We start from the raw sequence: 17,923 nt of genomic DNA on the forward strand, positions 1-17,923 counted from the left end.
TAAGACTAAGGCGAGAGATTAGGCTTAGAACTCCAGAAACTGCTATCAGCCTAAACAGATGCAGCAGTGTGTTTGTTGTCTCTTGATCAACTTATAATGACTAATTTTATGTGACAATATCAGTGTTACAGCATTGTATAATAGATAGCAGGAGACACAGGATTCTCATATTGAGATAGCAGAACAAAATTTTTTTTGGTTAATAGTTTGGTTTGGTGTGTATTTAGAGTAAATTCACCTGTTTAAAAATATTACTGAGCTGTTCTAGACACCAAGGTACATCAGTGAACAAAGCAGACAAAAATGGAATTCATATTCCAGTTAGTAAATTTTAGTAGTTATGCTAACTACTAAAAGCATCTGGTATACTACAAACAGATATAAAATTAAGGTAGTTGATGGTGATGTTAGGGCTACATGTAAATCTAAGATTTGTGTCTGATTGAAATGAAACTAAACCAGTGGTCCAGAGAGCTTAAAGTGTTGGTAATTTATTGAAAGTGTTCTTCTGCTTCAGAGAATTACAAGAGACAGCTTCTCCATCTGGATGCTCTGCAAATGTATATATTAATTTTGATAGAGACAATAAATCCTTTTTTAGTTACTACAAAGCTTATACCATTTAAATTATTTCTATAATTCTCCTATCATTCCTTACACAAATGGACTGAGAATCAAACAACAGAAATATGCTCGACTTATAACCTTACTCTCATATGGCTAAAACTGGTGCCTTTTAATTAATTATTTTTAATAATTTCCCAACATCAAGGTTAAGGAAATAAAGATCAACAGGCACAAATTAACAGGTTTTTTAAATTGTTGTTTATTTTTTGTTTTTTGAAACGGAGTCTTGCTCTGTCATCCAGGCTGTAAGTGCAGTGGCACGATCTCCACTCGCTGTAACCTCGACTTGCTAGGTTCAAGTGATTCTCCTGCCTCAGCCTCCCAAGTAGCTGGGATTACAGTCACGTACGACCTCACCTGGCTAATTTTTGTATTTTTAGTAGAGACAGGGTTTCACCATATTAGCCAGGCTGGTCTCAAACTCCTGACCTCAAGTGATCCACCCACCTCAGCCTCCCAAAGTGCTGGGATTACAGGCCTGAGCCACCCTGCTTAGCCAGATTCACAGTTTTGACACGGTTTTGTTTGAACCAGTTATGAAATCAGTAGCATGTTTGAAACTACCAAATTTTGGTTCCTTGTGAACTGGATATGTTAGATAATACGGCTAATAGTGTTATTGTTTTTAAAAACAGAGCCACCTTTAAAATAGCATAAAGTACTTTATCAATGAAAAAATACCATTATGAAGTGTTTTCAAATGTGACAATAAACAAATGAGTCTTCAGTTTAAATTTAATAGCAAAATTGACTGAGCACAGTGGTTCATGCTCGTAATCCCAGCACTTTGGGAGGCTGAGACGGATCCCTCAGGAGTTCAAGACCAGCCTGGGCAACATGGTGAAACCCCATATCTACAAAAAATATGAAAATTAGCTGGGCGTGGTGGTGCACACCTGTGGTTCCAGCTACACGAGAGGCTGAGGTGGGCAGATCACTTGAACCTGGGAGGTGGAGGTTGCAGTGAGCCATGATTGCACCATCGCACTCAAGCTTGGACAACAGAGTGAGACCCTTTTGATAAACAACAAACCAGTCAACAAAAACAGATTGGGTACTATAATTAAAAATTGTTTGTAAGTTCTACCCAGAGAATTTTTATTCCCTTTGTTCTACAAAGTTCAATATTGTACCTTGGACAAATCATTGATAATCAGGTGTTCTCAATTATGATGGTGTTTTGGGTTATTTCTCTATTGCTTATTTTTAATGTTGAAGTTAAACTTTTTTTCACAGTTAATTGGCAAGGCATTGTAGGAAGCATATTTATAAATGTTTTAAATAAGATACAGGCAAATTTTTTTTTTTTTTTTTTTACAAAGCTACTTTTAATACTTTGGGGTGAGCCCCACAGGAATAAAAGACACTGGGAAGGGGTAACCCCCTCACCCCTGGGAGTGGCCCAGCGGGAGAGAGGCTACCTGAGGGGAAGGAAGCACAAAAGGGACCCGCTGCAGACTCAGGGCAAAGGGAATGCTATCGGTGCTGGGACCTGTGAGCACTACAGGAGGAAAGGCGAGCGTGGTGGGACTGGCTCCAGGCACACAGGCGAAGGGCAAGAGGGTTGGACACGAAGCCACAAAGCTACTTGGGTTCCTCCTTCTCATTTGCCTTTTTCTGCTTCTGCTGCATGATCTCCGAGTCCCTCGGCTTGCGGGCGGCAGCAGAAAGCCCGTCATCATCTCGGCGCTTTCCCTTAACCAAGTCGCTCTGCTTTTTCATATTCTTCTGGCGGGCGAGCTTACACTGGTTACCGCGGGTCATGGCGACGGCAGCGGCTCCGACCTGCCTCCGTTACGTCCCCTCGTTCTGTCCGGCAAAATTCTTTTGTAAAGAAGTGTTTGGTTTCACAAAGTTAATTTCATGTTGGAGAATTCAAATTAATTTGGCTGTATAAGTTATTTACAATAAATAAATACATTTAAGGAGTATTTTTCGTACCATTCTACTGTTATAGAAACAGTACTTAATTTTGTTATCGCTTTAAAATATTCAGAAATGGTGTTCATGTAGCTTTCTTATGTTAACAGGATAAGCCTCTTAATCAGTTTTAGGTGTTGTGTTTCAAAAATATGTTCCTTGAATCATAATGGATGCTTGTTAAAAGAAGTCAAGTTAGGCCGGGCAGGGGGCTCATGCCTGTAATCCCAGCACTTTGGGAGGCCAAGGTGGGTGGATCATCTGAGGTCAGGAGTTCGAGACCAACCTGACCAACATGATGAAACCCCATCTCTACTAAAAATACAGAAGTTAGCTGGCATGGTGGCAAGTGCCTGTAATCCCAGCTACTCAGGAGGCTGAGGCAGGAGAATCACTTAAACCCAAGAGGCGGAGGTTGCAGACAGCTGAAATGGCGCCGTTGCACTGCAGCCTGGACGATGAGTGAAACTCCGTCTCAAAAAAAAGAAGTCAAGTTAGAGATACACTAATTTTTTAGTAAGTAGATTTTATAGGTGCTTCATTTATAAGACAAAGTTTCTGTAATTGGTTTCTCATTATAATGCATTTCCTTGTTAGATTATTTTACCATCACCTTCCTCTTTTATAAAATTGGAAACAAGGTAGATCCTTTTTTATTAAAAAGAAGAATTAGGCTGGACACGGTGGCTCACACCTGTAATCCCAGCACTTTAGGAACCTGAGGCAGGAGGATCAGTTGAGCTCAGGAAACATAGTAAAACCGTATCTCTACAAAAAATAAAAATAAAAATTAGCCGGGTGTGGTGGTACATGCCTGTGGTCCCAGCTACTTGGGAAGCTAAGGTGGAAGTATCGTTTGAGCCCTGGAGGTTGAGGCTACAGTGAGCCATGATTGTGCACTACACTCCAGCCTGGGTGACAGAGGAGACCTTATGTCTTGAGAAAATAAAAGAAAAAAAAAAAAGAAAAATTAGTTTATGGAGAAGTAATCTCTCTGTTGGGGCTTTTGTATAATGCCATGCATGTTGTACCCTCTGCAAGTTCGCCTGGCTTAAGACAGTGAGTGGGGCCTGAAATTCAGCCCACATTCCATTCTTCTAGCTGTGTGCCTTGAATAGGGAACCATTCACCTAGAGGAAGATTTGCCTTTTTTCCAACTCACACAGAGACACATTATGGGCTAGTGGCTGCATCTTTTCTTCTTCAGATGTGATAGAATACTGAACTCAGAACAAATTGTCTCAGCCTTCATCCTAAAAAACAGGAATTGGAGAGGTCATTTTTTTTTTGCTAATCTCTTGAATGTGGCATGTGGACATCATTGATTCAAATCCTTTGTACTTGCTCTTCTTTCTGCCTAATACTCTTTTCCCTCAGATATCATTCTTTCCCTCCCTGAGGTCTTTGCCCAACTGTAGCCTACCTTCTCCTTCAGGATTTCTCTGACCTCTGTATTTAAAATTGTAACCACTTTCCCTAACACTCTATTTCCCGTTCCTCTTAATTTTTTAAAATTTCTTGGCCATTTGTATGTCTTCTTTTGAGCAATGTCTGTTCTGATAATTTGCCCATTTTGAAATTAGAGGGTTTTGGTTTGTTTGTTTTCCTGTTGAGATGCTTGAGTTCCTTTTGTATTATAGATGTTAATCCCCTGTCAGAGTAGTAGTTTGCATGTATTTTATCACATTCTGTAGATTGTCATTTCACTGTTGATTGTTTCCTTTGCTGTGCAGAAGCTTTTTAGTTTGATATAATTCCGTTTATTTTTGCTTTTGTTACCTGAGTTTTTGAGGTCTCATTCATAAAATCTTTTCGCAGACCAATGTCGTGAAGTGTTTCATCTTTGTTTTCTCCTGGTAGTTTTATTGTTTCAGTTCTTACATTTAGGTCTTTGATCCATTTTGAGCTGATTTTTGTATAGGGTGAGAGGTGGGAGTCTCGTTTCATTCTTCTGCATATAGATATATATTCAATTTCCTTTGTATCATTTATTGAAGAAACTGTCTTTCCCCCAGGAAGCGTTCTTGGCACCTTTGTCAAAAATCACTCCGCTGGGGTGGGCACGGTGGCTCATGCCTGTAATCTCAGGACTTTGGGAGGCCAAGGCAGGCAGATCACTTGAGGCCAGGAGTTTGAGACCAGCCTGGCCAACATAGTGAAATTCCATCTCTACTAACAACACAAAAATTAGCCAAGTATGGTGGCACACCTCTGTAATCCTAGCTATTCAGGAGGCTGAGCACAAGAATCACTTGAATCTGGGAGATGGAGGTTGCAGTGACCCAAGAACACTCCTCTGCCCTCCAGCCTGGGTGACAGAGTAAGACTCTGTCTCCAAAAAAATACATATTAAAAAAAAATAGTTGGCTGTAAATATGTGAATTAATGTCCAGGTTCTCTATTCTGTTCCATTGATCTATGTGTCTTATTTTTATGCCAGTACCACGCGTTTTTGGTTACTACAACTTTGTAGTATATTTTGAGGTCTGTTAGTATTTTGCCTCCAGTTTTGTTCTTTTTGCTCAAGACTGTTTTGCCTATTTGGGGTCTTTTGTAGTTCCATACAACTTTTAGGATTATTTTATATTTCTGTGAAGGATTGGTATTTTGATAGAATTTATAGATTGCTTTGGGAGTAGTATTGTCATTTTAACAATACTAATTCTTCCTATCCATGAGTATGGGATGTCTATTTGTATTGTCTTCAACTTTTTTGTAAGTATTTTAATTTTATTTTTTGTAGCTATTGTGAATGAGATTACCATCTTGATTTCTTTTTCAGCTAGTTTGTTGTTTTGTGTATAGAGATATTACTGATTTTTGTGTATTGATTTTGTACCTTGCAACTTTACTGAATTTATCAGTTCTAAGAGTTTTTTGGTAGAATCTTTAGTTTTTTCTATATATAAGATCCTGTTGTCTGCAAACAGGGACATTTGACTTCCTGTCTTCCAACATGGATGCCTTTTATTTCTTTCTCTTACCTAATTGCTCTGGCTAGGGCTTCCAGTACTATGTTGACTAAGAGTGGTGAGAGTGAGCATCCTTTTCTTGTTCCATTTCTTAGAGGAAACGCTTTCAGCTTCTCCCCATTCAGTAAGATGTTAGCTGTGGATCGTGAGGTCTCATTTTACTTGGGGAAAAAGAGGTATAGTATTATGTGCTGTCTCATAGCGGCCAACATCTGATTTACTTAAGCCTGGATAACAATAGCATTTCCTGCTTAAGAGAGTTTATGGTCTAGTTGGAGAGAAAACAAGTCAATATCTTCATGGCTTTATTATCTACAATACCTTTTAAATTAGACATTGAAAGTAAATAGGAAATCTTTATGCTAATAAAAATTTCCACCTTTGAGATATAGATTACAAATTTCATATCTGAGTCTTATTTTAAATGTCTTTTTGTAAGCTAAAATGTATAAATATTTTCTAACTTTTCTAATTATTAATGGTGTAATTTAGATTATACCATTTTACTTTTCTTTAGTTACTCAGATGAATATATCACCAAGATGAAGAACTTACAGCAGTAAATATAAGTAGATGTGAGAGCATAACTTTATCTGTTGTAGAACCTGCTGATTTTACCAGTCTTTTAAAGCCCATTTTTAATGGAGTATCCATTTGACTTCATGAATATTATATTTATTTGTGGTACTTGCAGGCTTGTGTATAATTATGACTAAAACAATACTAATTGTTTTTGTTTCTGCATATTCACTTAGCATTTATAGGTTTACATGATCTAGACTGACGAATTACATATTTTTATCTCCTGCAACTGACATGTAATTAACATAGTACTTCATAACTGCAGATATGCATAGGTAATGATAGTATTCAAGGTAAAAATGCAAAAAATAAATAAAAGGAGTAATGATGTACATTCTTAGCTAATTTAGTCTGTTTAAGGGGAAACCTTACTGAAATAACAGTTTAAGTTTTCATTTTCATTGTGAATAATTAAAGAAGAGAACTTGTATTATTTCTGGTACCTTTCCATTTCTTTTATACAGTGCTGTTCGCAAAACTGTTTCATGATTTTAAGTGAACAAAATCAGACTTCAGAATAATATATAATATCCCGTTTTTAATGTATGTTTATGCTTTCTTAGAATATACACCAAAATTGTAACACTGGTTATCTTTGGGTGCATGCAAATACTTACAATAGCCTCTCTTTTATAAAGAACATTAATATTATTACTTTTTCCCTTTTCAGAATCTGATATCGATGCTGCTGCTGCAATGATGCTTTTAAATACTTCTATAGAACAAGGAATTTTAGAATGTAAGCAATTGTGCCTTTTAAAAAAAAAAATTTTAGTGCCTTTTCAAATTTAACCTAGACTATAAAATAACTATTACAAAATTACTTCTTTCCAACCAAATTTTATTTTGATCTAAGTAACTCAGTTTCTGTTTTATTATACTTTCATTAATTTATGTGAGCAATTGAGAGATTGAAGTTAATGCTGTGATTTTTCTTACATTGACCAAGAAATGAAGAAAAATATATTTAGAAAAATGAGCTCGAAGAGCTAAAAGTAAAAATGAAAACTATAAACAAGAAAATATAGTAAGTAAAGTATATTTATGAACTTGGACTAGGGAAAACTTTAAGATACAAAATGCAAAATCTATAAAGGAAAAAAATGGGTAAATTTAATAAAACATCAAAATTTTAGCATCTGGTCAGGTATGGTGGCTCACGTCTGTAATCCTCGCACTTTTGGGAGGACAAGGCAGGTGGATCACTTGAGACCAGGAGTTCCAGACCAGCCTGGGCAACGTGGCAAAACTGTCTCTACAAGAAATACAAAAATTAGCCAGATGTGGTGGTGCATGCCTGTAGTCCCAGTGACTCAGGAGGCTGAAGTAGGAGAATTGCTTGAACCTGGGAGGTGGAGGTTGCAGTGAGCCATGGGCACGCCACTGCACTCCAGCCTGGGTGACAGAGTGAGACTCTGTGTCAAAAAAAAAAAAAAAGAAAAAAGCATCTGACAACAAAATATGTCTAAGAAAAGTGACATAAAATGCTGGAGATGTGTTTTTTCCTTATATAACAAAGGATTAATATCAAGTATATACATAAAAGGATTCTACAAGTAAGAAATAAGAAAACAGTTCAACCGAAAAGTCAGCAAAATGTATGACTAGGTGGATCTTAGAAGAGGAAATATATGTGGGCAATACACATGTGAAAAGATGTGCAACTTCTCTAGAAATTGGGGAAACACAAAATGAAATACTACTGAGATAACTTTTTTGTCCATAAAATTATAAAAAATTTAAGTAATTGAGACTGGTGTTAAGTAGGGAATAAGCTCTATCATACACTGTTGGGAGTAAAACCATTTTGGATGGCAATTTGAGAATACCAATTATAATTTTAAATGTGTATATCCCTTAGCAATTTTTTCATATCTCTTTTTAAAAATTACTTGCATATATTCAAGAAAAGGCATCCAGAAGGATTTGTATTGCAGCATGATTTATACTAATGAAAAATTGGAAACAGGCTAAATATTAACACAGAAGTGATTAAACAGTGCTACATTCATATTGAGGCATTCTTTGTAAGCAATTCAAAATATATGTTCTATGGAAAAGTCAAGACACTGTTAAATTTTTTTTTTTTAATGTTTCAGATTAATGCTTGCAGAATGATGTGATCTGGGTAAAAAAATAAAAAATCTACAAAGCATCATTAATCTAAAACATTTACTGCTCAAGAGTAATGTAGTAGTTTAAAATTGGTCTGTTTTTGCAACCAAACACATTTGACCTATTGATGGAACTTTTATTTTCCACAGGTGAGAAACCTCTTCCTCTTAAAACAGCATTGCAAAAAAAGAGGAGTTACGGCAATGCATTTCATCATCCCAGTGCTGTACGATTACAAGAGAGTGATTCTTTAGCCACCAGCATTGATCCAAAAGAAGATCACAATTACAGTGCAAGTAGCATGGCAGCACAGCGTTGTGCATCCAGGTCTAGCGTGTCTTCCCTGTCTTCTGTAGATGAGGTATATGAATTTATCCCAAAGAATAGCCATGTGGGAAGTGATGGCAGTGAAGGATTTCACAGTGAAGAAGATACAGATGTTGATTATGAAGATGATCCTCTTGGAGACAGTGGCTATGCATCACAGCCTTGTGCAAAAATCTCTGAAAAAGGGCAGTCAGGCAAAAAGATGCGAAAACAGACATGTCAAGAAATTGATGAGGAGCTCAAAGAAGCAGCTGGATCTCTGCTCCACCTTGCTGGAATTCGTACATGTTTAGGTTCCCTAATAAGTACTGCAAAGACGCAAAATCAAAAGCAACGGAAAAAATAGAAATACTTAAAGTGTGGCAATACTCTTTCACTTAATTCTTTACAAGGGATATCAAAGCCATAATGGACTTCATTAGTTTTAGGGTAGGGAAGGGATACGAATTACTTATTTCTTTCAAAACATTTTTGGTTTTTGGTTTTTAAAATTTTTATTAAACAATTGCTGTTAGGATCATGCCTGATCAGAAATATATGATGTGAAGTCCTGAAAGCATAATTTTTGTGGTAAGTGTCTCCAAGATTTGGAAATTTTTGTATAAGAAAATCCCCAGCCTCTGTCTTAAACTTGTGGGACAAAAATCCTTTCTTCTGTTAATATGTCAGAATGTAAGATTTGGCAACTCTATAAATTTTTTTCATTTTCTTTTCCAATCTGTAACTATAGTTACTGAACCAGCTAAAAATTTTGCTAATGTACTTTTCATATACTTCTCTCCTGACACACAATCCGGTAACATAAGATTGAAATTTTTTTACTTTGTTTTAATTTGTTTTTAATTTTTTTGTTGTTGTTGTGGTGTGGGCAAAGACAAACATAAATTGAAAAACATCCTGATGTTTAGAAAAAGTTTCTTTTGGTTACATAGGTAGAGAATGCAACAAAGAGTTCTAAGGTTTAAAAAAGACAATTTTGTGGTGTTATTTCATCCAAGAACATTCCCAATTCCTATTACAATGGTAGCTTTGAAGTGTTTTTACTTCACAGATACTGCATAGCATTTATTGGGGCCTTTTATTCTTGCCCAAAGTGCTTTGCAAACATTAAGTTTTAGCCACTAGCTGTCTTTGTTGAGTATAAGTTATCCAATGAGAGGATATAGCCAATTAAGTGTGTTATGTAGCACACCCATTTTGACACACTTGTAATAAGAGAATCTTTCATTTGCCTGCCACATGTACTGCATTCTGAGAATCTTGTAATAGGAATGGAGTGTAATGAAACATTGTGAGTACTAATTGCATATGTATCATAAAGTAGGTCATTTAGGAAAAAACTTCTGTCCAAGCTTTGTATGAATTAAATTTATAAGTATAACAAATTAAATCTTAATAGATTTAATGCAATTTTGCAAACAAAATTACCTTCCTGAATTTCAAAATTCATATAAAATTAGATCTTATACAATACACCCTTTTGAGGAGGCAGTGTAATAACCTATAGTGCCATTGATCCATGAGAAAAAGATTTTCTGGTACTACTCCAAAAGTGCTTTGACTGAGTATCTTATTTGAACAGTCTGCTTATATGAGACAGCTTTTCATAGTATCATTTGTATAATTTGATTAGATCATTCAGAAACAACAGGATGCTAAACTACACTTATTCATTCTATCTTTTTTTTTTTTTTTTTTTTTTACAATGATGGGAGCAACTTTCCAGAAGTTCAGTCTTATGCTACATCCTAAGTCATAGACAATGACCTTGTTTTCATCATTCTGATAGATTGTATTCATATGTACACATACATACACACATGCACAGTCAAGGTCATGATGTTGATTTGCTGTTTTCAGCTGTTTCTATGATTATAAAGCATTTTTTAAGAGACAGATATTTTAACTTTTAATTTTTATTTTGGCAAAACTGTCAAATGAGAAAAATGATTTTAAAAACTTTTTTTTTCAATTGACAAGACTTTAAGTCAGGGATAACAGTATTAATGTTCTCTGTTCCATTTCCATGTTTAATTTAACCTGGATAGCCACATTAATGAATTGGTGCTATCAAAATATAGTAATTTTTAAATTTGTTAATAATGAAAAATAACCCTTAAGCATGCAGGATGAGGTATTTGGGTTTTTTCTTTATATCGATCACATCTACAGAAAATGGCTAAACCAAGTTAACTTTTATTATAGACAGTGAATAAAACACCAAAAACCCAAAAATGCTTTAACCACAGTGTAAATAATAAAGAGATTACACTCATCATTTTAATAACTGTTTTTAAGTTTTTACCATAGCCTTCTGGATAGACCTTAGGAACAGTGTTTCAGTAATCTGGCACCAATTTATTTTGTTCTGCTGAAATTCTGTATCACAAATGTGCTACCTGGTTTCTGTCCATAAGATAATTACTGTTTCTTTATAAGAAAAGGAAAGTGATCTAAGAGAAGCAGAGTTAGTTCCAGCTCTAATAGGGATCTTCAAAGTTATTTTGTCTTGATGTATGTAACAGTAATTCTTTACATCTTTTGATTTTTCTCTTCCTTTTTATTCACTCTTCCCACGAATTTACATGTTTAAGTTATATTCATCACTAGCAAGGACGATAAACACTTCTGCACTGAAAGCTAACAGGGAGAGATTACACAATATTTTACAGTTTCTTAAACTTAATTTAGTGCATCACCTTCCACTTGCTAACATACCAAGCCAGTTATTTTCCAGGGGAAGCACCTTTTAAATTGTGGTCCTCCAGTTACTACTTCCATTGAGATCATGCTCTCATTCCTCAGGTGTTTTGAGAAACATGACTAATAACCATATAATTAAGTAGAATCATTCCAAGTCCTATGGCCTGGAAATTGTATTCCCGATAATACACAAGTTTTCCTGTAATAAAGTCAATTTAGAAACTCCAAGGTGATTACATGTTTTCCAACATATTCTAAAACTGTGATATAAGCTAACATATATTTTGCCTTACGTCAAAAGAATATGTTTTGTTGCAGCTGATTCCAGTTTATAATAGATCCCTAGTAAAAAGCTTTGATTCAGCACGATTGTTCATCTTCACATCCCAAACAGAATCAGTGTTTCTTGAATATATATTTTTGAAGTTTTTTGTGCAATATATTACTAAATCAGTTATTATTTTACTTTTCAAATTCAGAGAAAGAAAACAGATTACCTGAATTCATGCAAAAGGTGGATCACCTCCCTTTTTCCACCTTCAAAGCTTTTCCTGTCCTCATAGCCAGCATGACTTCTTTTAACTTGGATTCCTTTGTATATAGTAAAGTTTAGTATATATATTTTTTCTTTTGCTACTTTTGGAGGCATTATGTAAAGGGCTCATACTAGATGTTCAGTTAAATATGCTTTAGCACAAAGTCAAACTAGAGAATGTGTTAAGGAGGGAATGTATGTGTCTTGGTAGACCAGGAGGCCTTTCCCAGCAATTTAAGCAACAGATGTGAATACTTCACAAAGCTGTAAAGACCATTGTCTTAAATACTGCAACAACTTAACACCCTTTTGTGAAGATCATAGCATTTATCTAAGAAACTTTGAGGCTTTCTGGTTTACATATATCTTACAGGTTTTTTTTTTTTTTTTTTTAGTTTGAAATGTGCAAACTTTGATTTAAACCAAGTTTACTTCAGTATGTTAATGATGTAGTAAAAATATTTATTGAAAGGCGAATTAGAGTATTTTAATGTTATACCTGCCATTTTTTTCTTAAAGCATATTCTTTGCATCTAACTGCCAGTGCCATTGTCAAAACTTATTTTTTAAATCGTTGTACATTTCTTATTAAACTAAGTGCTTAATTTTAAAGTATTATGTTGCCATCATATAGTGTATAAAAATGTATAATTGCCAATTGATTGTTAACTATTATTTATTTTTAAATGAAAGTGTAAGAATGCTTTCCGATTCAACAAATTTGTTATCAAACTGTTTCCTTATCCTCTTTTCTGATGTAGCATAAAAATTGTTCCGGTTTGAGTTATAACTGCCAGTAGATGACCAGTCACAAGTGAACCACTTTTCAGTTGCCAGTCTTTGCTCATATTAAAAACAACTTACAAATGCTTAGTTTTTGTATCTAATCTCTGATTATTAAAATGTTTATAAAGTTTATTTTTACCAAAGAGATGCAATTCATTATGACAAAGTATTGCATAATAAATTTGTTTTATAACATTTTTTTGTGCTCTGATCTTTTGTAGGATAGGGTGGGGACAGGAGAAGGGTGGTAGGGCAGATGTGATGGCTTATACTTCTACACACACTTTCCATCCAAATTGGAGTCAGGGAAATGAAAAATACAGGTAAATTTCAAAAAAAAATTTTTAAGTTTTTTTTTATGGTTTTTAGATGTTATCTTAATTATTGAAAGCTAAAACAACATTAATTAAATTACTGTCTTCCTAAAGTTGAACTTCTTTTCCTGTTAATTTACATGTATCTGAAATATTTTGAAATATAACTGGGAAAAATGGAGTAGAATATGAAACCAGCCTGGCCAATGTGATGAAACCCCATCTCTACTAAAAATACGAAAATCAGCCAGGTATAGTGGTGAACGCCTGTAATCCCATCTACTCAGGAGGCCGAGGCATGAGAATTACTTGAACCCGGGAGGCGGAGGTTGCAGTGACCTGAGATCCCACCACTGCACTCCAGTCTATGTGACAGAGTGAGACTCCGTCTCAAAAACAAAAAAAGTCATCAAGAGCTTTATGCCAATAAATTCAACCACTTCGGTGAATTAAAAGGCAACAATAAGAAAACCCAATCTAAAAATGGGCAAAATACCTGAACGGACACCTCACCAGAAAAGATAACAGATCACACTCATTGATACTTACCCAAATGAGTTGAAAGCATGTCTAAACAAAAACCTGCACACAATTGTTATAGCAGCACTGTTCATAATTGCCAAAACTTGGAAGCAAATCAGAAGTCCTTCAGTAGGCAAATGTATAGACTGGTAAATCCAGACAGCAGACTATTATACAGCAATTTTTTCAAAAGCTATCGACATCCCAAAGAAGATATACAAATGGCCAAAAAGAACATCAAAAGATCCTCAACGTCACTAATTATTAGGGAAATGCAAATTAAAATCACAATGAGATACCAAGTCATATCCATTAGAATGGCTACTATTAAAAGGTTAAAAACACCACCAAAACTAAATGACAGATGTTGGCAAGGATTGGAACACTTGTGCAGCCACTACAGAAAGCAGTATGGAATTCAAAATAGTACAGTCACTGAAAAGCAGTATGGAAGTTCCTCAAGAAATTAAAAATAGACCAACAATTTTACTTCTGGGCACATACCCAAAAGAATTGAAAGAAGGTTCTCGAAGAGATATTTGTCTACCCATGTTTAGAGCAGCATTATTCACAATAACCAAAAGGTGGAAGGTACACAAATTTTCATCAATAGATGAATGAATAAAATATGGCACATACAATGGATTATTATTTCACCTCGGAAGGGAATTTTGACGCAAGCTTTACAACATGGATGAAACTTGAAGACATTATTCTAAGTGAAACCAGTCAGAAAAAGAAAAATACTGTATGGTACCTACAGTAGTCAAACTGATAGAAACAGAAACGAGAAAGATGTTTGCCAGGGGCTGGAGGAAAAGGGGAATGGGGAGTTGTTTAATGGGCATGGAATTTTGAATTTTGCAAAATGAAAGAGATGTAGAGATTGTTTGCACAACAGTGTGAATATACTTAGCACTATTGAACTGTACACACAAAAATAGTAAATGTTGTATATATTTTACCACAATTAAAAAAACAAAAACGCGGCCGGGCGCGGTGGCTCAAGCCTGTAATCCCAGCACTTTGGGAGGCCGAGGCGGGCGGATCACGAGGTCAGGAGATCGAGACCATCCTGGCTAACATGGTGAAACCCCGTCTCTACTAAAAATACAAAAAACTAGCCGGGCGTGGTGGCGGGCGCCTGTAGTCCCAGCTACTCGGAGGCTGAGGCAGGAGAATGGCCTGAACCTGGGAGGCGGAGCTTGCAGTGAGCCGAGATTGCGCCACTGCACTCCAGCCTGGGTGACACAGCGTGAGACTCCGTCTCAAAAAAAAAAAAAAAAAAAAAAAAACAAAAACGAAAAAATGAGACATCAAGCTATGATGGAAATTTAAACACGTATTACTAAGTGAAAGAAGCCAATCTTTGACTTAGTTGAAAGGTTCACTTACTGAGCCTTAGAAGGCTCATTTCTGTGATTCCAACTACAATCTTATATCGCTTACCAACAGGAATACCTTCTGAGAAAAGTGTCAGGCAATTTTCTTACTGTGGGAACATCATAGGGTGTACTTACACAAACTTAGGTGGTATGGCCTACTACACAACTAGACTATATAGTAGACAGCCTATAGCCCATAGGCTACAAATCTATGCAACATGTTACTGCCCCAAATACTGTAGACAGTGGTAACGCAATGGTATTTGTGTATCTTAACCATATCTACATATAGAAAAGATACAGTAAAAACACAGTATAAAAGATAAAACATGGTACACCTATATAGGGAACTTATCATGAATGGAGCTTGCAGGACTGGAAGTTGCTCTGGGTGAGTCAGTGAGTGTGAGTGGTGAATGTGAAGACCTAGGACATTACTGTACACTACTGTAGACTTTATAAACACTACTCTTAGGCTATACTAAATTCATTTTAAAATTTTTTCTTCAATAGTAAATTAACATTAGCTTACTGTAACTTTATAAACTTTAAATTTTTTTTAACTTTTTGACTCTTTTGTAATAACACAGCTTAAAACACAAACACATTGTACAGCTGTACCAAAATATTTTTTCTTCATGTCCTATAAGCTTTGTTCTATTCAAGTTTTTCTTCTTACTTTTTAAACATTTTTCTTAAAAACTAAGACACAAACACACACATTATCCTAGGCCCACACAGGGTCAGGATCATCAATATTACTGTCTTCCACCTCCACATCTTGTCCTACTGGAAGGTCTTCAGGGGCAATAATACGTATGGTGCTATTATCTCCTATGATAGCAATGCCTTTTTCTGGAGTATCTCCTGAAGGACCTGAGTTTGTTTTACAGTTAGCTTTTCTTTTTTTTAATAGGAGTATACTGTAAAATAATGGTAAAAAGTAGAGTAAATATATAAACCAATAGCATAGTCATTTATTTTCAAGTATACTCTACCTTATTGTATGTGCTATACTTTTATATGACTGGTAGTGCCGTAGGTTTGTTTATACCAGCATCACCATAAACACAGAATATATTATTACAATATGAGGGTTAAGGCATCACTAGGTGATAGGAATTTTTCATCTTCATTATGATTTTATGGGACTGCTGTCGTCTATGTGGTCTGTCCTGGCCTTCGACCAAAACATCATTATGCAGCTCATGGCTGTATATGACATTCTAGAAAAAACAAAACTATGGAGACAGTAAAAAGATCGGTAGTTACCAGGGGTTGTGGGGGAGCATGGGCTTTTTAGGGCAGTAAAACTATCCTTTATGATACTGTAATGATGTATATATATCATTATACATTTGTCAAAACCCACAGAAATTAAAACCAGACAGAGCGAACCCTAATGTAAACTACGGATTTTAGTTACTAGTGATGTATTAATGTTGGTTCATCCATTGTTGTAAGTGTACCACACTAATGCAAAACATTAATAATAGGAGAAACTGGGGCTGTGGTAGAGGGCACAAAGGAGGGTATAAGAGACCTCTTGGTACTTTCCACTCAATTTTTCTGTAAACCTAAAACTCTTCCCAAAAAATTAAGTCTATTAATTCGAAAACAAAACCTAAAACAAAACTGGCACTTGAAAGTACTTCCAGTGGCCAAAGCTAGAAAAATATGGGCACCAAAATAAAAATGCAGTCTTCACTGGGTGCAGTGACTCACACCTGTAACCCCAGCACTTTGGGAGGCCGAGGAGGGCAGATCACAAGGTCAGGAGTTCAAGACCATCATGGCCAACATGGTGAAACCCCCTCTCTACTAAAAACACAAAAATTAGCTGGGTGTGGTGGCGCGCACCTGTAATCCCAGCTACTCAGGAGGCTGAGGCAGGAGAATGGCTTGAACCAGGGGTTACAGTGAGCTGAGATCATGCCACTGCGCTCCAGCCTGGGCTACAGAGCAAGATTCCATCTCAAAAACAAAACAAAACAAAACAAATGTAGTCTTAAACCTTAATGTATCTATGAGTCCATACTGATATAAATAAATGATTGAATATGTTAATACATGAGGGAAAAGAGACAAATCTCCCATGCAGAAGAATAACACATAAATTATGCAGCTACTCCACCCTAAAGGAGGAAGCATAACTTCCCATTTCTTAAATGTGGGCTTGCATAAGGGCTTCCTTCCAGAGTTTAGTGTGGAAGGGACAGTGATGGGGATAGTACCTTCATGATGGAGAAACCTGACAGACACTACTTCAGTCAGGCATCCTAGGTCAACATCAGCAGTCATGACTCATGTTGATAGTACGTGTTGTTGATATTATATACAAATGGACTTTACCTCTGTGATCTGCATCCCAAAACTAATAGCCTAATTTTTAAAAAGAGATCAGACAAATTCTATTAGCTTGGCGTCCTACAACAAGCCTGACAAGTATTCCTCAAATCTGTCAAGATCATTGAAAACAATCAAAATCTGAGAAACTTTCATAGCCAAGAGGACCCTAAAGAGACACAGCAACTAAATGGGATGTATCCTGAATGGGGTCCTGGAATAGAAAAATGGTATTAGGTTAAAAACTAAGAATACCTAAATAAAGTATAAACTTGTGTTAATAATAATGTATCAATAGCAGTTCATTAATTGTAACAAATGTACCATACTAGTGTAAGAGGTTAGCAGCAGGGAAAACTGTAAGGCAGGGGGCATATGGAAAGTATCTGTATTATTTGCTCAAATTTTTAAACTCTAAAATGGCTCTTTAAAAAGTCTAGTTTAAAAAAAAAAAAAAAAAAACTCAAAGCAAACTCCAAGTCCAGATGGCTTCACATAAATTATATTTATTATTTAAGGAAGAAATAATACCATTATACCCAAACTCCTTAAAAGCAATAAGAAAAAAAGAAGACAAGAAAGTATGTCATAACTTGCTTTATGAGGCTATAGGTTTAGCATTAACCTAATACTAAAACTGAGTAAAGACATTACCTGCTGGGTGCGGTGACTCACGCCTGTAATCCCAGCACTTTGGAAGGTCGGGGCAGGTGGATTGCTTGAGGTCAACAGTTCAAGACTAGCCTGACAAACATGGCAAAACCCTGTCTCTACTAAAAATACAAAAAT

The 17,923-nt window shown here is 35.8% G+C and overlaps 1 protein-coding gene and 1 pseudogene across 9 annotated transcripts in view; one reads left to right on the forward strand and one right to left on the reverse strand.

Moving 5' to 3' along the window:
- The window catches only part of FOXN2 (forkhead box N2), a 65,201-nt gene extending 52,439 nt beyond the window's left edge, over nt 1-12,762 (forward strand). For all 8 annotated transcript variants that reach the window (XM_009184163.4, XM_031655141.1, XM_031655142.1 and 5 more), the window contains 2 exons: nt 6,772-6,840; nt 8,366-12,762. In XM_009184163.4, coding sequence (XP_009182427.2) covers nt 6,772-6,840; nt 8,366-8,889 — 593 coding nt within the window. In that variant the 3' untranslated portion in view covers nt 8,890-12,762. The remainder of the gene's footprint in view (nt 1-6,771; nt 6,841-8,365) is intronic.
- LOC101008441 lies at nt 1,925-2,435 on the reverse strand (annotated as a pseudogene). Its single transcript, XR_162253.5, has one exon. The product of XR_162253.5 is annotated as an uncharacterized LOC101008441 (transcript).
- Nucleotides 12,763-17,923: the final 5,161 nt, after the last annotated feature.

Source organism: Papio anubis, chromosome 14 (assembly GCF_008728515.1).
Source record: "Papio anubis isolate 15944 chromosome 14, Panubis1.0, whole genome shotgun sequence".
Lineage (NCBI taxonomy): Eukaryota > Metazoa > Chordata > Mammalia > Primates > Cercopithecidae > Papio > Papio anubis.